The sequence below is a fragment of the Carassius carassius genome, chromosome 44 (genome assembly GCF_963082965.1).
Source record: "Carassius carassius chromosome 44, fCarCar2.1, whole genome shotgun sequence".
NCBI classification, from domain to species: domain Eukaryota; kingdom Metazoa; phylum Chordata; class Actinopteri; order Cypriniformes; family Cyprinidae; genus Carassius; species Carassius carassius.
In genome coordinates, this window is record NC_081798.1 from 1,489,011 (window position 1) to 1,509,344 (window position 20,334).

Sequence of the window (20,334 nt, forward strand, 5' to 3'; positions counted from 1 at the left end):
ACCTGTGACCTGCGGTTTGGTTAAAGTATCTCGTACACTCATCAAAACAGTGTGAATCATGAGTGCTCAATCAACTGTGAGTGCATACTTGATAGGTTGAATGTTTAACCTGGAAGGTTAACTATAAGAGAGGAAGTGCTGGTGTGTGGAAAGGGTCGAGGAGTTCAGGGGAACATGAAGAGCAGAGCGTGGCCTGAACCTGAACGTGTTGGAGCGAAACAAGCTGACATCCAGAAAGCCAAGGTCTGGGTTCTTCTCTCTGGAGTCTCCACACGTCATGCTTGAATGGCACACAAAATGGCGCTCTGTAGTTAATGGCGTCTGTTTACGTTGTGGATTGTATGTATATGTCACGTGATAATGCTCTCTGGAAATAAGTGTGAATGCTATGCCTCAATGCTTTGCCAAAAAAGAGAAATTGCTCAATTTTGCAACATAAAATAAATGCATGCTTGTAAGCAAAGGTAAAAAATCTAATAATAGATTGTTTTCCCCATTAAAACTTTTAGGATATTTTTTTGTGTGCAAATATATATTTTGCATGTTCTTTGTGTTGCTTTGTTGAAAAATTCTGCGTGCTTTTTTTAGCTGAAGTGGAAGGAAAATTTATTCTAGTATGTTAATGTAAATTTTTGATTTGCATTCTATTAAAAACACTATACATTATACATAGGAATATATATTATTATCAAAGCACCGATTTTTTTTTTATAGGAGAATATTTTAGTGTTTTTTAGTATCATATTTTTAATTAATTAACTATTTTATTTTATTGTCCAAATTATGTTTTCATTGGTAGCGCTTATATGTATAGTATCATTTATATGCTGCTATAATGTTTAAGTGGTTGCAGTCAGATTATTTTAGCTACATTTAAATAAACAAATTTAGCTGACTTTCAGCCAAATTTATTAAAATAGAATAAGTTAAATAATGTGAATGTTATGCCTCATTGCTTTGCCAAAACAACAGAAATCGTTCAATAAAAAAATAAATAATAATAACTAAAAAATGTTTCAAGCAGAGGTAAAAATCTAATCGTCCATGATGTTTTCCCCATTAAAACAGGAGATTTTTATTGTGCTGTAGCACCTTTTTTTTGTGCAAAAGTATATTTTGCATGTTTCCATCATGACATTTTACATTGGAATAAAAGCCTATATTATTACTGAAGCACCAATTTTTAAAAAAAGGACATTGTAGTGTTTTTAGAATCATATTTTTCAATAATTAACTAATTTATTTAGTCCACATGCTGTTTTCAATTATCTGCTAATAGTATTTTGTGACAAACATTTTTAAATAAAACGTATACATTGTACATGTGAGATAAAACCTGTAACTATAACATTTTATCTGCATGTTGTTCCACTAAAAAGAAGTATGTTTGACTTTGAGTGACACACACACACACACATTCTTTTTGCCACAACATGCCATTTTGTCCTTGATTTGAAACTAATCGTTTTGAGTGATCTGTTACTTTTCAAATATTGCATTACATTTATTCAGTAATGTTCGTCTTTGATGTCAAATACTGTAAATGTAAGATTTTTAATACATTTAATTGCATGCACAGTGAATCTTTTTTCTTTTGTCTATGCAGAGATGCCAGTAAATGTGCTTTTGAACTGAATAAACTGAGACTTTGTGGATGTATTCTGTCAGTCATGTTTAGACAGCTCTTGTCTGTTTTGTGAATATCATCCATGTCTTCGGGAATATCATGTCTTTATTTCCATATAACCCCCAGAGTTTCAAACTGCAGTTATTTTGCTGACAAATTATCATTAGTTCAGGTCTCTGTGTCACATTTTTGTAGATTTTTGATGTTCATCTGACAGAGTTTAAGGCATTCAGCAGGTGTGTCGATCCCTAAACGACCCACAATGCCCTTTTCTGTGCTTAGAGGAAAGAGCTTTGCAAATTAAGAGCGGTTTTGTCTCCAGTGACCTGAAAATGAGCCCCTTAAGACCCTTTCTTCTGTCAAAGGAGCTCTCAGAAGGAGGTAAAACTAATGAATTAACATGTCACGTCCTTTGGTGGTCAGCTGTTTCATATACTGCAGATCATGTGAAATAAATAAACACACACACACGTATGAACAGGACTTGATTTAATCTGAAAAGTAAAAAAAAAAAAAAAACTAAACAAAAAAATTTAATAATTCGATATTTTATTTATTTTATGACGTGGTAAAATTGATGTGTTAACGTGTCTTCCTTTGGTCAGCTCTTATTAACTTTATAATGCTTCATGTAAATATAAAATAAAATAATAAATCGATGTTTAATCAGTCATTTAAACAGTTAAACTTAGTAAAAAGGAAAAATCTGGTCGTATCGGCTTCCATAGATCAGAAGATTCATAAAACATTCAACAAATAAAGTACTTAAATATGTAAGTCATTAAAATGACACAAAAAAAGTGTTGTAACAAGCGATCAACGCCTCATTTGGCTCTGAATCAAGTTTCGTAAAACGTTTACTTTTTTTGCTGTAGGCTACTCACTAATTTACTTATAACATATTAATACGTGTTAGTGGATGGCAAAATACCTACACGAACCTATTATCTCTTAGTTAAAATAAATTATTTTAATACGCCAAAAAAAAATCTGGATTGGTGTTTTTTTTGTGTGTGTGTGGTAATAACAGACTTCTTAGAACAAGCAATGGCTTTATTTTTGGTCATGCATTGTGTAATATTCAAGTCTCTATAGTAAATAAAGTGCAGGAATTGTGAATGGAGCATCTTTGTCCGTGAGTCCCTCCCTCTGAACGTCTGTCCGAGCACATTAATGTCTCTCCTGCTCCTCTGAAGGTGTCTGGAGGTTTTTTGGACTTCATATCGCCTGTGCCTCACTGAGAGTTTCACTCCTGCTTGATCCGGGACACGTGGAGATGAAGTTTTAGGAACATCTGGATAGTAAGTTCAGCATTACTTCTATTGGAAATAAGTCAGAATGACTCGTGAACCGATGTAGCTGAATGTTTGCGTAAAGGCTCAGTCATACCTTACCTATTAATATAATTATTATTAATTTTTCCACGTGAAAATTCATATGTTCATGAAGTGAATATTGTGGTTTGTCTGGATTGGCTCGATGGCGCGTATTATGCGCGTATTACTTTTATGTAGATAAAAATTGGTGGATATATATATATATATATATATATATATATATATATATATATATATATATATATATATATATATATACATACAGTTATTATTACACATTATGCAATAATAATTTTCATTATTGTGTCACTGATAAAGGCCTAGTTCATGCACACACACATATATAGTTCATGCACACACACACACACATATGTGTGTGTGTGTGTGTGTGTGTGTGTGCACGAACTGCTTATATTTCAGTGATGCAATAATGAAAATGTTTATTGCATAATGTTTTGTACGACGAAAATATTCCAGCAGCATGCTATATTTAACATTTCTAGCATGCATAACTTCAATGCATAGCATGCAGGTAAAGGCATTGAGATTAATTTGTGTGCGTGAAGCTAAGTCTTTGATCACAAAAAAGCGGATGTGTGTTGCATGACTAGAAAGGACGCGTTTGCATAAATATTCCAATACTTTATTTATTTGTTCTGAACGGACGTTCAGTCATATATACAAGAAAAAAAGACAAACTAGTACAAATCTGCACATTAAAAGACTATGACAACTAAATGTGCAGAACTATAAATCACATGTTGGTTAAAAGGGAAATAACCCGCTCTAGAAATCACATTTCTGATTTGCACAGCGAGTTGAAATAGTGGATTCAGGATGTCATTATAGCAAATGAATGTGCAGGGATGTTATATATAATAATAATAAAGAAGAAAAAAAAACATTAATGATCTGTCTTTGGTGCTGAATCACCTCCACGCGTAAAACCTGTAAATGAAATACTGTTAAAATACTGTAATGTGTGTAAACAAAACCTCGTGTCGTCACAAAACAGCATTTTACGTGACAGTATGTACATATATAAACTGATCCCACACAGAGTTCATTTAAACCAGTGCTTTAATTCAGTAGCTTAGCTTTACTATAGTAAGTCATTACATGACCTCTCTGAACACAGGGCCACACTAACCGATAGGCAAATTCATAAAACATTGCATATATATGTATATGTACCATATTTCAGGTTTACACAGCTAATAATAATAATAATAATGTTTCATTGTCAGAACGCACACCTGAGACGGTCCGAGCGCTCAACCCTGATTTAAGATATTAAGGCGCATTCACAGTTTGAGACATTAAAAAAAGGAATTAGTCATACTAAACGAATAATATGTGCCAAACGTCTAATCATAACGGTATCCCACAGTAACAAGGGATAAAAAAAAACATTCGAATAAATACAAAACAATCATTCACAAAGAAATACTATAAATAATATTTTTTTAGAAAAAGAAAGAAAGAAAACAAACACGCACGGTTGTTGCCTTTGGCATAACATCACACTACTTCTACAAGATAAACTTAAATAGATCAAATAAAAAATCCAGACGCACAGTCCTCACACAAAAGGACAGCTTGCACATTTCGTGGCGAGGTTTTCTAGGAAAGTTCCCATTGGAGAAGGCGCGCAATGCTCAGCTTAGGAACGAGTTGGGCGCGATGCGTTTGTGTTGAGACAGAAGTCCGCTAGAAAGTGGAGCTGTGAAGGACGGTAAGCTAGTTCTTATGGAATCCGACAGCAGCGGGGACGGAGAGCTGGAGATGCAGTATCCCGGCGCGCTCGGGAGCGGCTGCTGCGCGCCCGGTACGAAGTATCCATTGTGCCCTGAAAGTAATCCGGCGGCGGACGGCGGAGACACACCGTACCCGTTGATACTCCCGCTAGAGGCTCCCAGAATGGGGCGAGACATGTCCCCGTTCCCGAGCGGCTCCACGCCATGGAGTAACGACCCGTACGCGTGCCCCTGGTTTAGAAATCCGTGCGTGGAGCCGTTATAGTGCGAATGGTGCAGGGGTAAAAACGGAGACAGCTGCCAATAAAGCGGGTTGCTCGGGCGTTCACCAAGCCCGAGACCGAGGGGCGCGAAGCGGAGGCCCCTTTTCATCACCAACTTTCCCCGCGAGGTCGCCGAGCGCCGGCGGAGCTTCCCGGTGGTTCCGCCGATAAACACATCATCACTGGAAGGATCCAGCATCCAGTAGTTCCCTTTCCCAGGATCGTCATAATGCCGCGGGACTTTCACGAAACACTTATTGAGACTCAGATTGTGCCGGATGGAGTTCTGCCAGCCCTGCTTGTGCTCCCGGTAATACGGGAAGTTTTTCATGATGAACTCGTAGATGCCGTTGAGCGTGAGCCGCTTCTCGGGACTCTGTCTGATCGCCATCATGATGAGCGCGTTGTAGCTGAACGGAGGTTTGTCGAATTTCTTTCCCTTTTTAGACGGCTGGTCATCCGCGTCTCGCAGCGCGGGGTCCATCTCGGACGCTTCCGGGGGTTTGTCCAAATCCTGTGCCGCCGGGCTGCCGCTGCGCACCGCGCCCTCATCGTCAAACTTTGATGGGAGTAACAGGCTCTTGATGCTGAACGATGTCGACTTCTGCACCATGGTCGGCTCACTCTGATCTCCCATACCGGACGATGGACAAACAAAAGCTGTGGTTGAAAACGCAGGAGGTCAGGCGCTCGACGGCGGGGACGCTGCATGCATGACAGGACTTTCAGGACGGAGGACGCGACGCGACGCGAGAAATTGGTGATTAACCAGCGCTCGGTCTTTCCAACTACCTCATCTCAGGGGAGGGAGGAGGAGCTCTTCTCTTGCTGGAAGCTGAACAGTATACAGTCTCCGCTCACTCCATCATAATGCGCGAAGAGCCCCGTGCGCGCGGGAGTCTGGAGAGTCTCCTGCGCGTCACCGATCACGCAGCCTGAATAGGAGGGACGAATAATGGTGCACACATTACCTGAAACACACTGAAATAAAGTTGAAATGATCAAGAACTAAAGCATTCGGGCTGTTGATTCAAAGTGGCACTCTCAATAATAATTATTATTAATATTTCTTAATAATACTTTGAGGGGATTCGGATTAGTTGTGTTCAATAATAGGACCATAAAGCGTGCATAATATCCGGTCTGATACAATACAGTGTTGTGTAGATCAGTAGGTTTTCCGAGAATAATAATGAATAATAACGTTGTGCGTAAAAGCGCACAGGCTGAGCCAAGGGCGCCTCTAGTGTCAGCGCGGGTCACAAATCCACTGAAATCTTGTCAGAGGAGTGCAGAAGTCGTGTTGAAACTTTTAAGGTCTAATTTCTGTCGTTTTTAGTAATTGAAATATACTATAAAGCAATGCGCTGCATTCATTCCTCTCAAACAGCGTGTTTGCGCGGTGGGAAGTGACCGGTGACCATCATAACAGTCTAGTCGCTGTTGTTTATTTGTGTTTTTTATCAATCAGTATGAAATTTTGCATCAGAATAATCTTAGTTATGCGTTTAATCTATAATAGCTTTTTTATTTTTAAATGACGCATTTTGCATTCTGAAAAATAAAACGTTTTCCAATTCACACTTTATTATTTGAGAATAAACAAATATCTTTATTTAATATCATGAATCTATTTGTTAATTATCATGGATGTCTTTGTTAAATAAATGCATGATCTCGGAATCGAGAAACATTGTTTGAGTGTCGTTTTCTTGTTTGAAGGCTGTTCGCATCTTTTGCAGCATTGCCGACTGTGAAATTATTTGATTTTTTAATGCATAAACTGTGTATTTTAGTGATGTACAGAACAATACAACGCTTTATTTTGTATTATCAAAGAAACTTTGAATATGTATAAAGACAAAAGGATGAAATAATGAATCCGTTTTTAAGATATTGTGAAATTGATAAAATATGCAAAGCAAAATAATACCATTTTACATGTATTTTTATTTAACAACAGTTCATGTTATAATAATTTATAAGTTTTATGTGCATATACATTATTATTTTCTAAATAATGAATAAATCACTCGTGCGTCAGACGACAGTGTTCTCCCATTACCATAGTGCTTTTATAATTAATGAAAATATATATTTGTTGAATTAATGAAAACTATTTTGCAGTCGAGACAATAATTCATGTTGCGGTTTTATAGCTATTAAAAGCTACTTAATGCCCACTTTTAAATTGACTTCTTAATAATCAAGCTTTATCGAGTTATAAACAGCTCACGTATATTCACGTAAATTCATCTGTTGTTATTTATAATCCATTATTATTGTTATAAATACGAGGGGATGTTTCAGTAATATTGTTTTATAAAATTATAGTTTATTTTGATTTCCTCTGATATTTTCAACATAAATTAAAGCATCACTAAGAGACTAAATGATTTCCAGTTAGCTGTCGAGCTGTTTAAAACCGTTTAAGACTTTATTTTATTTATCAAAGCCGTGCTTTTCCAATAAACAGAGAAAATACTATGGAAAATAAATAAATGTTATGAGTAAGAAGACCCTAGTAGCTATAAACGAGCTTATTTTCAATCTCCAGTCTCGTACAAATTGTTCTTTTTTTCAAGCGCTTATTACACCTCGATTCTAAACGAATCCATCCTGTAATATGTTAAATAATTATATGATGAGTTACATGGCTTTATATATATATATATATATATATATATATATATATATATATATATGTGTGTGTGTGTGTGTGTGTGTGTGTGTGTGTGTGTGTGTGTGTGCGCGCGCGCGCGCGTGTGTGTTATTTTTAACAATCAAGCAGAAGGAACATGTTTTGAAGAAGTATGATTTTTTTTAAATAGTACACTTCCAAGTATTGCAATGCAAACGGGCTCTACAAGATATTTTAAATATTCATTATCATTTGAGGTCATATAAATAGGTAATTCGTGCCAAAATGAGTAATTTGCAGTGACCGTTAATAGTTTCAGAGAGTTATGACCAACATTGTTTACATACATGAAGAACCCCCCAAAAACAGACAAGCACACACACACACACACACACACACACACACACACACACACACACACACACTTTTGTTTATGTCCATACAAGCGCTGCGTGACTTGTAGGTGGCCTCGAGGCTGCTTTTGAAACTGTTTGCCAAAACATTTAATGCCAAACACACACACACACACACACACACACACACACACACAAGAGCACATGACGTGCAAGGTTCAGTAAAAGGTCACACTACACCAAAAGCACACGGTGATGATGGGGTTTGTCTTCAGGGTGAAGGAAGGGCCTCTATGGGCCTGTCCTGGATTTGAGTCGTTTCTTACTGTTGTGAACCTGCATCCACCAACAGGAGCTTCATGATGATGAATGGACAACACACACTGACATCTCTGAGTTTAAACTGACACGTGCATCGCTTTTTCTTAACGCTTCTCCTTATGATCAGCAGACTGAACCTGCTAGGTGAGAAGCAGGAGCAGTAAACCTTTGTGAATCTTGTTTTAAATCAATTGTTCGGAACGCGTATCAACCTGATCGGGTCACTTTTATAAATTAGAGGCTTTAATGCAATACATGCAGTAATGTAAATGTAATAAAAAAGAAGACCAGTAGGCTAATTGTTCGCACACAAAAAAAATCAAAAAAATAGTAACAAAACATAGACTATAGGCTACATTAGTTATGTTTTCAATGATAAAGATGTGGTTAAAAACTACTGAACATTTCATTTAACACACAAAGTGGGGCATGTTGTCACAAATAATATATGGTGCCATCTTTCGCAACATATATAGTCATATATATTGAGTGCTTTGGAAGATTAGAAACATTTGTGGATCTTTTGTTTCGAACCAGTGACGCGCGTGCATCAAAATTCCAAAGTCACGTGATTTAAATAAATGATACTTGCGACGTAAATGTTTTAAAACGATTCTAAATTTAAATCGGGCGCACTGAACTTGGATCCTTTTATAATGTAGACACTTTAATGGCACATTTGTATAATATAAAAAAAAAACTAAAAAGTAGTAGTTGATTGTTTCTTATCGGAGATTAGCTTAACCTTCTGTAAACACAGCTCTAAAGTAATGAAACACATTCAAGTTTAATGGTATTTTATGATTTGTAGAAGGCATTTTCAATAAAACATTTACGACTGGTTTCTAAAAAGTGTGTTTTAGTCATATTTGGGCTGATTTTTCCTTTCATATACACTGTTTGACCAGCAGGTGTCTGTTTTGAGTGAATCATTTTACAAATCAGTTGTTTCTCCATCACTAAAACTAACTGTTCAAACTGTATTTAATTGTTTTATAACTGTTTAACCAAATTAATCAGAAACACAAAGCATTTAATGAATCAGCAGATATCATAATTTACAAGGGTGTAGTGATTTCCGTCCTGTTTTAAATGTTTTTCTTTTGATTGTTTGACTACTCAAAAGAGAATATAGGATATCATAATTTCCTGCCAGCTAAATTTCACATTTATAGACAAAAATCTGTCTCTAAACCTTTTTTTACTCAAAGATTATCTAGAAAATTAGGCTATGTGGCAACTATTAAAAATTCTGTTCATCCTAGCAGTGAAAACAGCATCCTTTTCATAAGGCGAAAAAAAAACATGGTTACTATAAGCCCATAACAACAGATTAATCATGGTTTTTCTACATGCTACAGGGTTTTATTACAGGTAAACCATTTGTAGTAAAACTGTGCTTTAAAAGCATGGTAACTACTCTTTTACTATAATAAAACAATGGTTAATTTAATTAAGGGATTTGTACTTGTCTATTGTTTTTTTCATTGTTTTGTTTTTCTAACTTTTTTTTTTTTTTTTTATCTAAGTTCCCGACCTGAATCAAATTATTTGAAGTCCTGATCTGAAATGTTTGAAATGTGGATCGTGAATCATTTGATTCAGATCGGATCTCGCGCGCGGATCGTGAATCATCTGATATAGATCGCGTTTTTGATGTAGGTCCGTGAATCCTTTGATCAAGATAAGAACTTTGGAAAATGGATCATTATATATGCGAAATGTTTCCCGGACCGCACTGAAATTCCGATCTGAATCAAAAGATTCACAAAACTGCTCTGACGTTCCGCTCTGAATCAAATGGTTCGCGATAAATGATTCGATTGGAGCGCCTCGGGAACAGTGAATCAGTTTGCAATGCAATGGTTTAACTAATTCGGACTTTCGAAAAAAGCTCAATGTCGCCCATTACTATACATGCTTTTTAAAATCATTACAAGCTATGACAAAATTCGAAAATAAATGTCAGATGTGAATACACACCCTAAATGAATCGGAGCGACTCCGGCGTAAATGACTCACTCACTTGAATCGGTTTGTGTGTTCTTCCGCTTTTTGTTTCTTCCGCCGTGTTTTAAACGGCTACATGACAAAAGTCAGAACTACTACTGGCTTAGCTCAGCTAGTTTTATAACATTAACTGAAATAAGTAAAAAAGTATGTTGTTTGCAAATAAGATAAGCAGCAGCTCCAAATATATGTATATATGGAAACACTGTGCATTATGTTGATGGTTAATTCTTTTCAGCTGAAAATCATTTGAAGCATCCAGTCATCTCATACCATTGAAGTGAGTGTTCAGTTTATCAGTATATATTGTAATACATGTAGGAAATCATTGTTGTATCTTATTATATTCGCCTGTAAAGAGTGATAGTCAATGCAAAAAGTGCAGAGGAACACAACAGCAGAACTTGTTAAAGAGGCTTAACTTTATAGTTCACCTGAAATCTGTGTAAGTGCTCAGGTAATATTCGTTTTATGACCTATTTCAGATGCAGCCCAAATTACAACAACAAGGGGTTACATACACATACATTTATTAATTGTTTGATCAAAATTATTGCTTGAAAATTGGATATTGGTAGGGACATCCCTAAATTCTACACCCTTGAAAATGTAAGAGTCCTTTGAAATACAACATTCAAAACACATGACATTTTCCTCAATTTGACAGTTTTAGTAAAGCAGACAGACCACAACAATGGCGGCAATAAACAAATACATAATGAGGCATATAAATCCTTCTAATCACCAACATGACAAACAATCATGACAGAATCAACAGCAGCAGCCTGAAGAAAGTTTGTAAACAATAACTGCATAATTTATGTATGCTGCAGTGCATTCTGGGAATTCACAAACCTTCAACAATCAGCAACATTGTTCAATATGAAGCTCTTTGTTCAAACAAATCTGTGATCATTCTGGGGAATATTGTTGGTCTATTTCACATCTCTTTGAAACTAAAGTACGCTGAATTATTAAATGTAGTTTGCAAGAAGCAAAATAATTCTAGCATCTACCCGGCAAGTTTTAAATTGAACAAATCCCTCTTTTAACACTTCGGGAAATTTTTTTTATCTTTCTTTCTTCTTAAATTTTGCGTAAAGTGTTTTTGTTTTTCTCTCAAGCGGAGAGAATATTACTCTATTATCCTTGTGTTTACACCCTGAACTATATACAGTCATGTACTGCTGTTCTTTTAAACATTATATTTTCATGATATGATGAATGTTTTGCTTTGATATATCGTTATGTAACACAATGACATTTCAGTGTGAGTTAAGTGTCTAAATGCTGTTTTTGGCGCAGCTGTATCTTATGTAAGATCAAAACATTGGTAAATCAGACGGTCCTGATGGAGTTGGATGCTCAGCACCCCTCACAAAAACCTGCGGGGCACTTTAGCAGCGGATTTCATAAAGCCTTTTAAAACACAAAGAGATTTGACCAAAACAATTAGAGAGTCAAAACAAGAAACAGTCACAAACAATGACAGTAATCCATTCATATCATCAGAATAATCACAATTTATTTATTCACAGAAGTTCAGTTAGATTGAGAATGAGAACTTTTTTTTTTTTTTTTTTTTTTACTGTGTTAATCTGATTAAGCCTTCCTTTAAAAACATCCAAGGTTGTCTACAGTTGGAAAAATAATTAATTCATACAATAAATGTGTGTGTGTATATATATATATATATTATAGAAATCCAAATCTTTAATGGTTTAGGTCAGATTTTAATTACTCTGTTGTTGTTAGTTTTATATGAAAACAATATTGTGTATGCACTGATTTAGACAGCTAAGTGTGTGTGTATGTGTGTGTGTGTGTGTATGTGTGTGTGTGTGTGTGTGTGTGTTTATGTGTGTGTGTGTGTGTGTGTGTGTTTATGTGCTGTACTGTTGTCAGTCTGAGCTCTAGGATTATGGTTTTTCTCTGTCGAGCGTTACTGGCTCAGAACAAATCAACAAATGTGTGTGTGTGTGTCATCAAGAACTGTTTGATCTGGCTTTGGATTGCTGTATGCATCTTTGGAGACTGAAACAGTTATTAATGTTCTTCAGTGTTTCTGAGCTAAAATACAAGGTTCTCTTTTAACACCAGACCATCAAACATCTATTATTTAGTTTAATTTTGCATTGTTATTTCAGCATTTTTTTGTTGACATTGTAGTACATGACAAAGGAGTGAAATAATCAGCTTCACATACTCATAATGTAGAAACTGAAGGTCATAGTTTAGAATTTTGTTTGACATTTGTAAAAGCATTTTTATTTATTCCTTGTTTAAATGAGAAGTAGTGGGAATACCATATACTGTAGCTCTAATACATTATACAATATGCATCCTTATATTTATTGCATAGCTTTTTCTGACATTTATTTTTTGATTCAGTATAAAAACAAACATTCCCATAAATGCTAAAACATTAAAAAAATGTATGATGCTAAAACTTTTTATATAGTTAGTAAAAATCAGAACAAATCAGAACCAGAGACTATTTTTAAATTTATTCTAAATAAAATATTCTGATTTAATGCAAAATAAATAAATAAATAAATAACTCTTAAGGTATCAGTGTTGACCTTTGAGGCTGAAATATGTAAAAAAAAAAATATATATTTATAATTGAAATAAGATTAAGAAATATAATCCATGTTTAATTAATCCAATAAATCCATTAGATAATAAAAACGTTTACTAAAAAAAAAAAACACACACATTTGCAATAAGATCACAAATCCTTAAATTTATTGCATTTATTTCTGACATTTAACTTGATTTACGTGTTTCAGGAAATGTGGTTCAGATGTGATTCAGTAAACGAAACATTTACTAATGCTAAAAACAGCATCAGTGTTGACCTTTGAGATCTTTAAAAGCACAGAAAGTCTAATCCCATCTTTCTGTGATCATCAGACATGTTAAAACACAGTTAAAAACATTTAACCTGTCGTGTGCCGGGTCTAAGGTCTCTGTCAAATCCAAATGTGATTTGTTTGTTTTTTTGAAAGGATTTGCCTTTAAAAGAAACTTAAACCCTTGTATGCAAATTACATCTCTAATAAAATGTTTGTGTATTCACAAATCGAAATGTTTTTGAACACACACTGTAACTCTCTAATCTCTGACAGCCAGGATGGTGTTTCAATCATAAACATACTAGATTACAGTGAAAAACTGTGCCAGGGAATATTAAAATCTCATCAGGACGTGAGAGGGAATATTTTTGAAGCTCATTATGTGTGATTGTAATCTGGTTATTATTATTATTTTTTTTTCAATCATTCTTAGAAAGAGACAAAATAATTGTGTTTTTATATCCAAAACGTATTTGGCACTAATTGTTTATTCATAAGGTTATTATTCATATGCAATATTATAATTGTAAAATACTTTTAAATATATTATTCAAATCTCATTGTAATCTGCGTACTGTAAGCACGTAACATATCCCGTTTAGAAAACTCTTGTTTTGTCCTCCAGAGGGCGCTTGTTCGCTTCTCAGGGATTCTTAATAGAAACCCAGTCCAAACAATCTTAAAAACTCATCATTCTGTAACCACAGCGACTGTGATTCGTCCATCGCGTTAAGCGTTGAGAAAAGTAACAGTGGTCACGTGACATCAGTCTGACGCTTTAAGAGCGTTGGGTCTCGTTACATTTGCAAGTCGCGTCGCGTTTATTTATGATTATCTGTCATTTAGACGTCTCCTGGACTTCTCTTTGGGTCCTGACCCTTGTAATATTGTTTGAAATGTCTTCAGATGCCGGTGATAAGTATGTTTCTGTAGATTTTGAGGTGTTCGGGAATGTCCAAGGTGCGTATTTCAAACTCGGTGACATTTCTTCACGTCACGCCTCCAAAAATAGACGCATTTATTATATTACAGCACTAAAAAGCTTTTGCACCATTGTGCATGCATATGTATTCATATAATATGTAAATTATTCTTTATTACAAAATGTTTATTGTTTACAAGTAGTCAAACTGCATAAACAGTAAAAAAAATTCTGTTTTTCAGGTGTTTGCTTCAGAATGGTGAGAAATATGTGGATAATATAAATTAAGTTTTTTTAACAGAGCTTTTTTTTTTGCTGGAACCTTCTAACACTAGCAAATGGTAATGATATTATTATATTTGATGGGTTTCCAAGCTATCTGCTGTATAAGGAGTGATTTATACAATTACAAGCAGATACTAGATCTTTTAGATGCAAGTTTAGCCTAAGTAGTTGAAATCAGTTAGATATCTGATGTTTGCACTAGCAGTGTAAAAGCTTGAGTCCTAGAAAATGCATGAAATTATGTCAAATGCATCCATTGAATGCAATGAAAGTTGCTTTTCTAAATGCATGCATTTACATGTAACCTCCCTAGTTTCATCAGTGTTAAGTCATGCATATATATATCTCTCTGAATCTCATTTTTCATCTGTTTTACTGCAGTATACAGAGACAGAAGCGCAGAAACTGGGCGTGACGGGCTGGGTGAAGAACACTAGACAGGGCACTGTGGTGGGACAGGTGCAGGGACACCCTGAAAAAGTTACAGAAATGTGAGTATGCATCTTTTTTTGAATAGTTTTTGACTGTGCAATAAAGTCACTTTTATTAGGATATCCAAATGTTTGTATGGTGCTCTATTTAGTAAAATCTAAATAAACTATATAATATATAAAGATAACTACAGTCTATAAATAAATAAATATAATTTAATAAACATTAAATAAATATATATATAAAAAAATAAGTTTTAGATGAAAAACTGAAACGAAAAATTTTACTTCAGCAAATAGTTGAAGTGCTAAAATTACTATCTAGAAATTAACTAAACTTAACTAAAACTAAAGCTTAAATGAAATAAACGGAACATTTTACATATTAATTAACGATAGATATAAAATAAAACAAGCATATAACAAACTGTCAAAATTTTATGTTTCACGAAAACGTTGAAGAAATGTGACCATTAAAGACGATCATCTTTTAAATTGTATTTTAAAAAATATAAATAAAAATGAAATCTAAAATAAAATAATATTTTGTTTTATATCTTATATCTTGAATTACTTTTCATTGACATAAACTAAATGAATAGAAGAAAACATAATAAATATAAAAATAAATAACAAATATTATAAATCTTAAATCAATTTAAATATAAATATTACATGAAAACTAAAATAAAATTTGAAATGTTGCTTAAATGTTGCAATATATATATATATATATATATATATATATATATATATATATATATAAACAATAGCAAATAGTACATTTTAAGTCTAATATTAATTATAATATTAACTATTAATTGGGGAAAATAGAGATTTTATGTGAGTTATGTGAGTGTTTATGTTTAAATCTCTTTTTAAAGGTCTTCATTTCCATACCAGTTCAGATCCACAAAATCTGTGACATGTGCAGTGTCTCTTGTCACCAGAAGATGGCGTCAGTGCTTCAGTGTTGTGCCATGGAACAGTCTAGAAAGGCTGCAGAGCTCACAGTCACAGTGCCAGTCTGAACATGGAAACTCACTCTTCCCTTTGAGAGCGTTGTGCTGTAGCCTGGAGCTCCAGCCGAGCGTGTGTGTGTGTGTGTGTGTGTGGGGCGGGTCGAGGAGCGATGATGTCAGTCGGGCGGGGCAGGCCGGGGTGGAGCTCAGGGGAGAGGGCCGTATGACATCACTGTCTCAAATGTGAACCAGACATTCATTTGTGTGAGAGCTTATATACTGTATTTCTGCAGCATTAATACTGTTTTCTGTATGCAGATCTTTAGTATGCATAGCACATACAAATATTTGCATGTAGACTGTGCATAAGAGTATATTATGTTGACACAACATTTAGTTAAGAATAACTAAAAGCTGGAATAAAATATAAATATTACAAAAACTTGGCACCTAACTGAAATAGGTTAAACTGGAAACAAATGAAAACTAAAACTGACAAAAAAATAAATAAAAACAAATAGTAATATAAAAATGAATAATCTGATACTCATATTTTATATTTTTTACTGAAACTAATTTATTAACATTATTTTATTAATATGATCTGTAATCTTTTTATTTTCATACTTAAAAGATTGCAATTAAATTCAATGAAAAGGACTCAAATAAATGACTGGGAATAAATAAAAACTAAAACTCAAAAATAAATTAAAACCAAAAAATTAAATAAGAAAAAGATAATTGTAAAAATTAAATTTCTAAAATTTTTAATATAATTTAAATGGAAACTGAAAATGCAAAAATGAAAGCCAGTATTGATAAAACTAATTAATAATAAATATGAATACAAATATTAATGAATTATATTATATTATAATAAATAATTATTATTATTAAAATAAAAATAAAAAGAATCTTATAAAACACAAATACAAATATTAGATGAAAAATGTAAAACATTACACACAATTCTGTTAACTATTAAGTTTAATAATCAAAAAAAGGAAATAAAATGATAACTAATATTAGACTTAGCAATATTAAAATACATTTAAATTAATTGAAAACCAACTAATATTAAAATATATTTAAATTAATTAAATTTCCAAATATAAAACCTTTTGTTTCAGATTTTCCATAATTATATCGATTATTAGATCATTATAAAATCGATGTCTTTAAGTCAATATCTAATGACATTCCTAAAACGATTTACTTTTGTAATGTGCCGTTTATCAAAAAGAATGCTGGATGAGAAAAACACTGGAAAGTACTTTATTTTATTTTAATGCATTTTTAAAGTAACAACAAAATCTCTGCTGTGACAACTAGCCCCGGTCTCCTTTATCAAGTCCGTTTTTCATGTGAAGGTTATTGTCTGTGTCCGCTGTTCCTGTAAGACATTTTTAGATGTGATTCTCTGGTGAAATCGTGTCCTATTTACGTACAGCCCAGAATCACACATCGCTGTACATGCCATTGCCTGGATACTGTGACGAAGAAGAGCTTTTCCTCCTCTTCCTCAATCCAGTTGCTGAACACGAGATGCGAGTGAACAGAAATGTGTTTGCTCATTAAATATTTAAACAGCAGATGGCAGGCCTTCAGGCTCCGCCCACTTTGTGTTCCTCTCTTTCATTTCTTTCCATTGTGATCTCTCAGTGTGTTTGTTTCGTTCAGCTCTCTTCAGGTGTTTGTTAGTCGTGGGTTTGGTTTGGTGGATCTCTAGGGTTGTGGGTGATGTTGATGAGTCTGTAGATCTCAGAGGATCGTCCCCAGACGGCCTCCACCCTCCCAAACGCTCCACCCGTGCTTGAATTATGATTGGAAGTCTAGAAATACTGCCAGAGCGTTTCAGTTCCATCCAGATCTTCAACATCTAATGAGGCATAATGCATTTATTAAGAGCATTTTGCAACAGCATTCTCATAATTACTGTGGATCTTCTGCATCATTGTGATTATTGCTCATATTTAGGGTTCATTTCATTTACTGGGGCCATTTGAGGAAACCCCATAATGTAATGTAATGTAATATAATATAATATAATATAATATAATATAATATAATATAATATAATATAATATAATATAATATAATATAATATAATATAATATAATATAATATAATATAATATAATATAATATAATAATTAAACAGTAAATATTTAAGTATTTTTTTGTTATTTATTATTTACAAATTATTAACCATTTAATTAATAATATTATTAAATACAGTAAATATTGACAGTAATTATTGAGTGTGTGTAATATTAATTTTCTTGTTCATTTGTTTCAATATTTTATTGACAATTGTAATATGTGATCCAGTGATACTATACTATACATATATATATATTATTCTTAATGTAATTATTATTCATAATGTAATATGAAATAATGATATATAAATATATATGTTTTTATTTTATTCTAACACAATGGCAGTCACAGGTTGTTATAATATAATGTAATATTAAATAATATAATATAATATATTTTTTTATTGATATGCTAACACAGTTGAAGTCACATGTTGTTATAATATAATAAAATATAATATAATATATGTATATTTTTTTCATTGATATTCTAACATAATGGCAGTCACATGTTGTTATAATATACTATAATATTATGTTATATTATATTATATATTTTTGGATATTTTTATACAGTGGCAGTCACAGGTTCTAAATAGTTGCCGGTGTTTTGATATCAAACTATCTTGGTATTAGAGCGAGTGAGAGCATCCGGCAGATTGTTAGACGGAGGTTGATGTAAATGGTGATCTGTATGAGAAAGTTCTTTCCAATCACAGCGTGTCAATGTTATCTGACTTCCTCACCGGGACAGATGGAAAACTCCTTTCCTTCACAACACAATGAACACTGTGCAAAGACTCAAGTGGTTATATATTGTGAATTCAGCTGTGCGGTATTATTTCAGATAGAGTGAGAGTGTTTCATTCAGAGCGTGAGAACAATGGAAAGTTTATTGTCATCTGTGTTTAAGGCAGTCTGTATCACCTATGAAACACAGAAGAGGTCATATAAAGTATATTAGTCATTATACATTTATTAGTCACTACCCTGTGACCATCATAAACCAATAAAATAACCAAACAATATCACTGAATATAAATATACCAATAAAATATATCACTTTTGGAATATTATATGAGATGTTATTTTATATGAGGTTTACAAAAAACTTTGGTCCTGAATGCAGTTTAAACTCCTGATTTGTTTGGTTTTCATTATATTTTTCTAAAAATGTAATTCAAAATTTGTAATATTTATAACAGTAAAAAATGCTTATATATATATATATATATATATATATATATATATATATATATATATATATATATATATATATATATACATTTTTCCTAGCAATTTTTACTGAAAATTGTTTCAAAGCCTTTTAATAGCAATTCATGACAAAAAAAATGTTTTCAAAGCCATTTTTCTAGCAATTTGGGATTGAAAATTGTTTCAACGCCATTTTTTACAAAAAAATTATCAGTAAAGTATTTTTTAAAGCCATTTTTACTAGCAATTTATGAGTAAAGTATTTTTTAAAGCCATTTTTACTAGCAATTTATGAGTAAAGTATTTTTTCAAAGCCATTTCTACTAGCAATTTATGAGTAAAGTATTTTTTCAAAGCCATTTTTACTAGCAATTTATAAATTAAGTATTTTTTCAAAGTCATTTTACTAGCAATTTATAATTTAAGTATTTTTTCCAAGCCATTTTTACTAGCAATTTAAAAGTTAAGTATTTTTTAAAAGCCATTTTTACTAGCAATTTAAAAGTTAAGTATTTTTTAAAAGCCATTTTTACTAGCAATTTAAAAGTTAATTATTTTTTAAAAGCCATTTTTACTAGCAATTTAAAAGTTAATTATTTTTTAAAAGCCATTTTTACTAGCAATTTAAAAGTTAAGTATTTTTTCAAAGCCATTTTTACTAGCAATTTATTAGTTAAGTATTTTTTCAAAGCCATTTTTACTAGCAATTTAAAAGTTAATTATTTTTTAAAAGCCATTTTTACTAGCAATTTAAAAGTTAAGTATTTTTTAAAGCCATTTTTACTAGCAATTTATGAGTAAAGTATTTTTTAAAGCCATTTTTACTAGCAATTTATAAGTTAAGTATTTTTTCAAAGCCATTTTTACTAGCAATTTAAAAGTTAATTATTTTTTAAGAGCCATTTTTACTAGCAATTTATGAGTAAAGTATTTTTTAAAGCCATTTTTACTAGCAATTTAAAAGTTAAGTATTTTTTAAAAGCCATTTTTACTAGCAATTTAAAAGTTAAGTATTTTTTAAAAGCCATTTTTACTAGCAATTTAAAAGTTAATTATTTTTTCCAAGCCATTTTTACTAGCAATTTAAAAGTTAAGTATTTTTTCCAAGCCATTTTTACTAGCAATTTAAAAGTTAAGTATTTTTTAAAAGCCATTTTTACTAGCAATTTAAAAGTTAATTATTTTTTAAAAGCCATTTTTACTAGCAATTTAAAAGTTAAGTATTTTTTAAAGCCATTTTTACTAGCAATT

The 20,334-nt window shown here is 32.6% G+C and overlaps 2 protein-coding genes and 1 long non-coding RNA gene across 3 annotated transcripts in view; 2 read left to right on the forward strand and 1 right to left on the reverse strand.

Moving 5' to 3' along the window:
* The window catches only part of LOC132126277 (uncharacterized), a 76,889-nt gene that overhangs the window by 52,993 nt on the left and 3,562 nt on the right, over window positions 1-20,334 (forward strand). The gene's annotated exons all lie outside the window — the stretch shown is intronic.
* On the reverse strand, window positions 3,586-5,839 carry LOC132126661 (forkhead box protein G1-like). The gene has a single exon (XM_059538072.1). It carries the CDS (start codon window positions 5,619-5,621, stop codon window positions 4,623-4,625), a length of 999 nt encoding a protein of 332 aa, XP_059394055.1. The 5' UTR covers window positions 5,622-5,839; the 3' UTR covers window positions 3,586-4,622.
* Window positions 13,964-20,334, forward strand: part of LOC132126276 (acylphosphatase-2-like) — a 9,841-nt gene continuing 3,470 nt past the window's right edge. Inside the window, exons 1-3 of the mRNA XM_059537441.1 lie at window positions 13,964-14,127; window positions 14,332-14,348; window positions 14,756-14,865. Of these exons, the coding sequence (XP_059393424.1) occupies window positions 13,995-14,127; window positions 14,332-14,348; window positions 14,756-14,865 (260 nt within the window). The 5' untranslated portion in view covers window positions 13,964-13,994. The remainder of the gene's footprint in view (window positions 14,128-14,331; window positions 14,349-14,755; window positions 14,866-20,334) is intronic.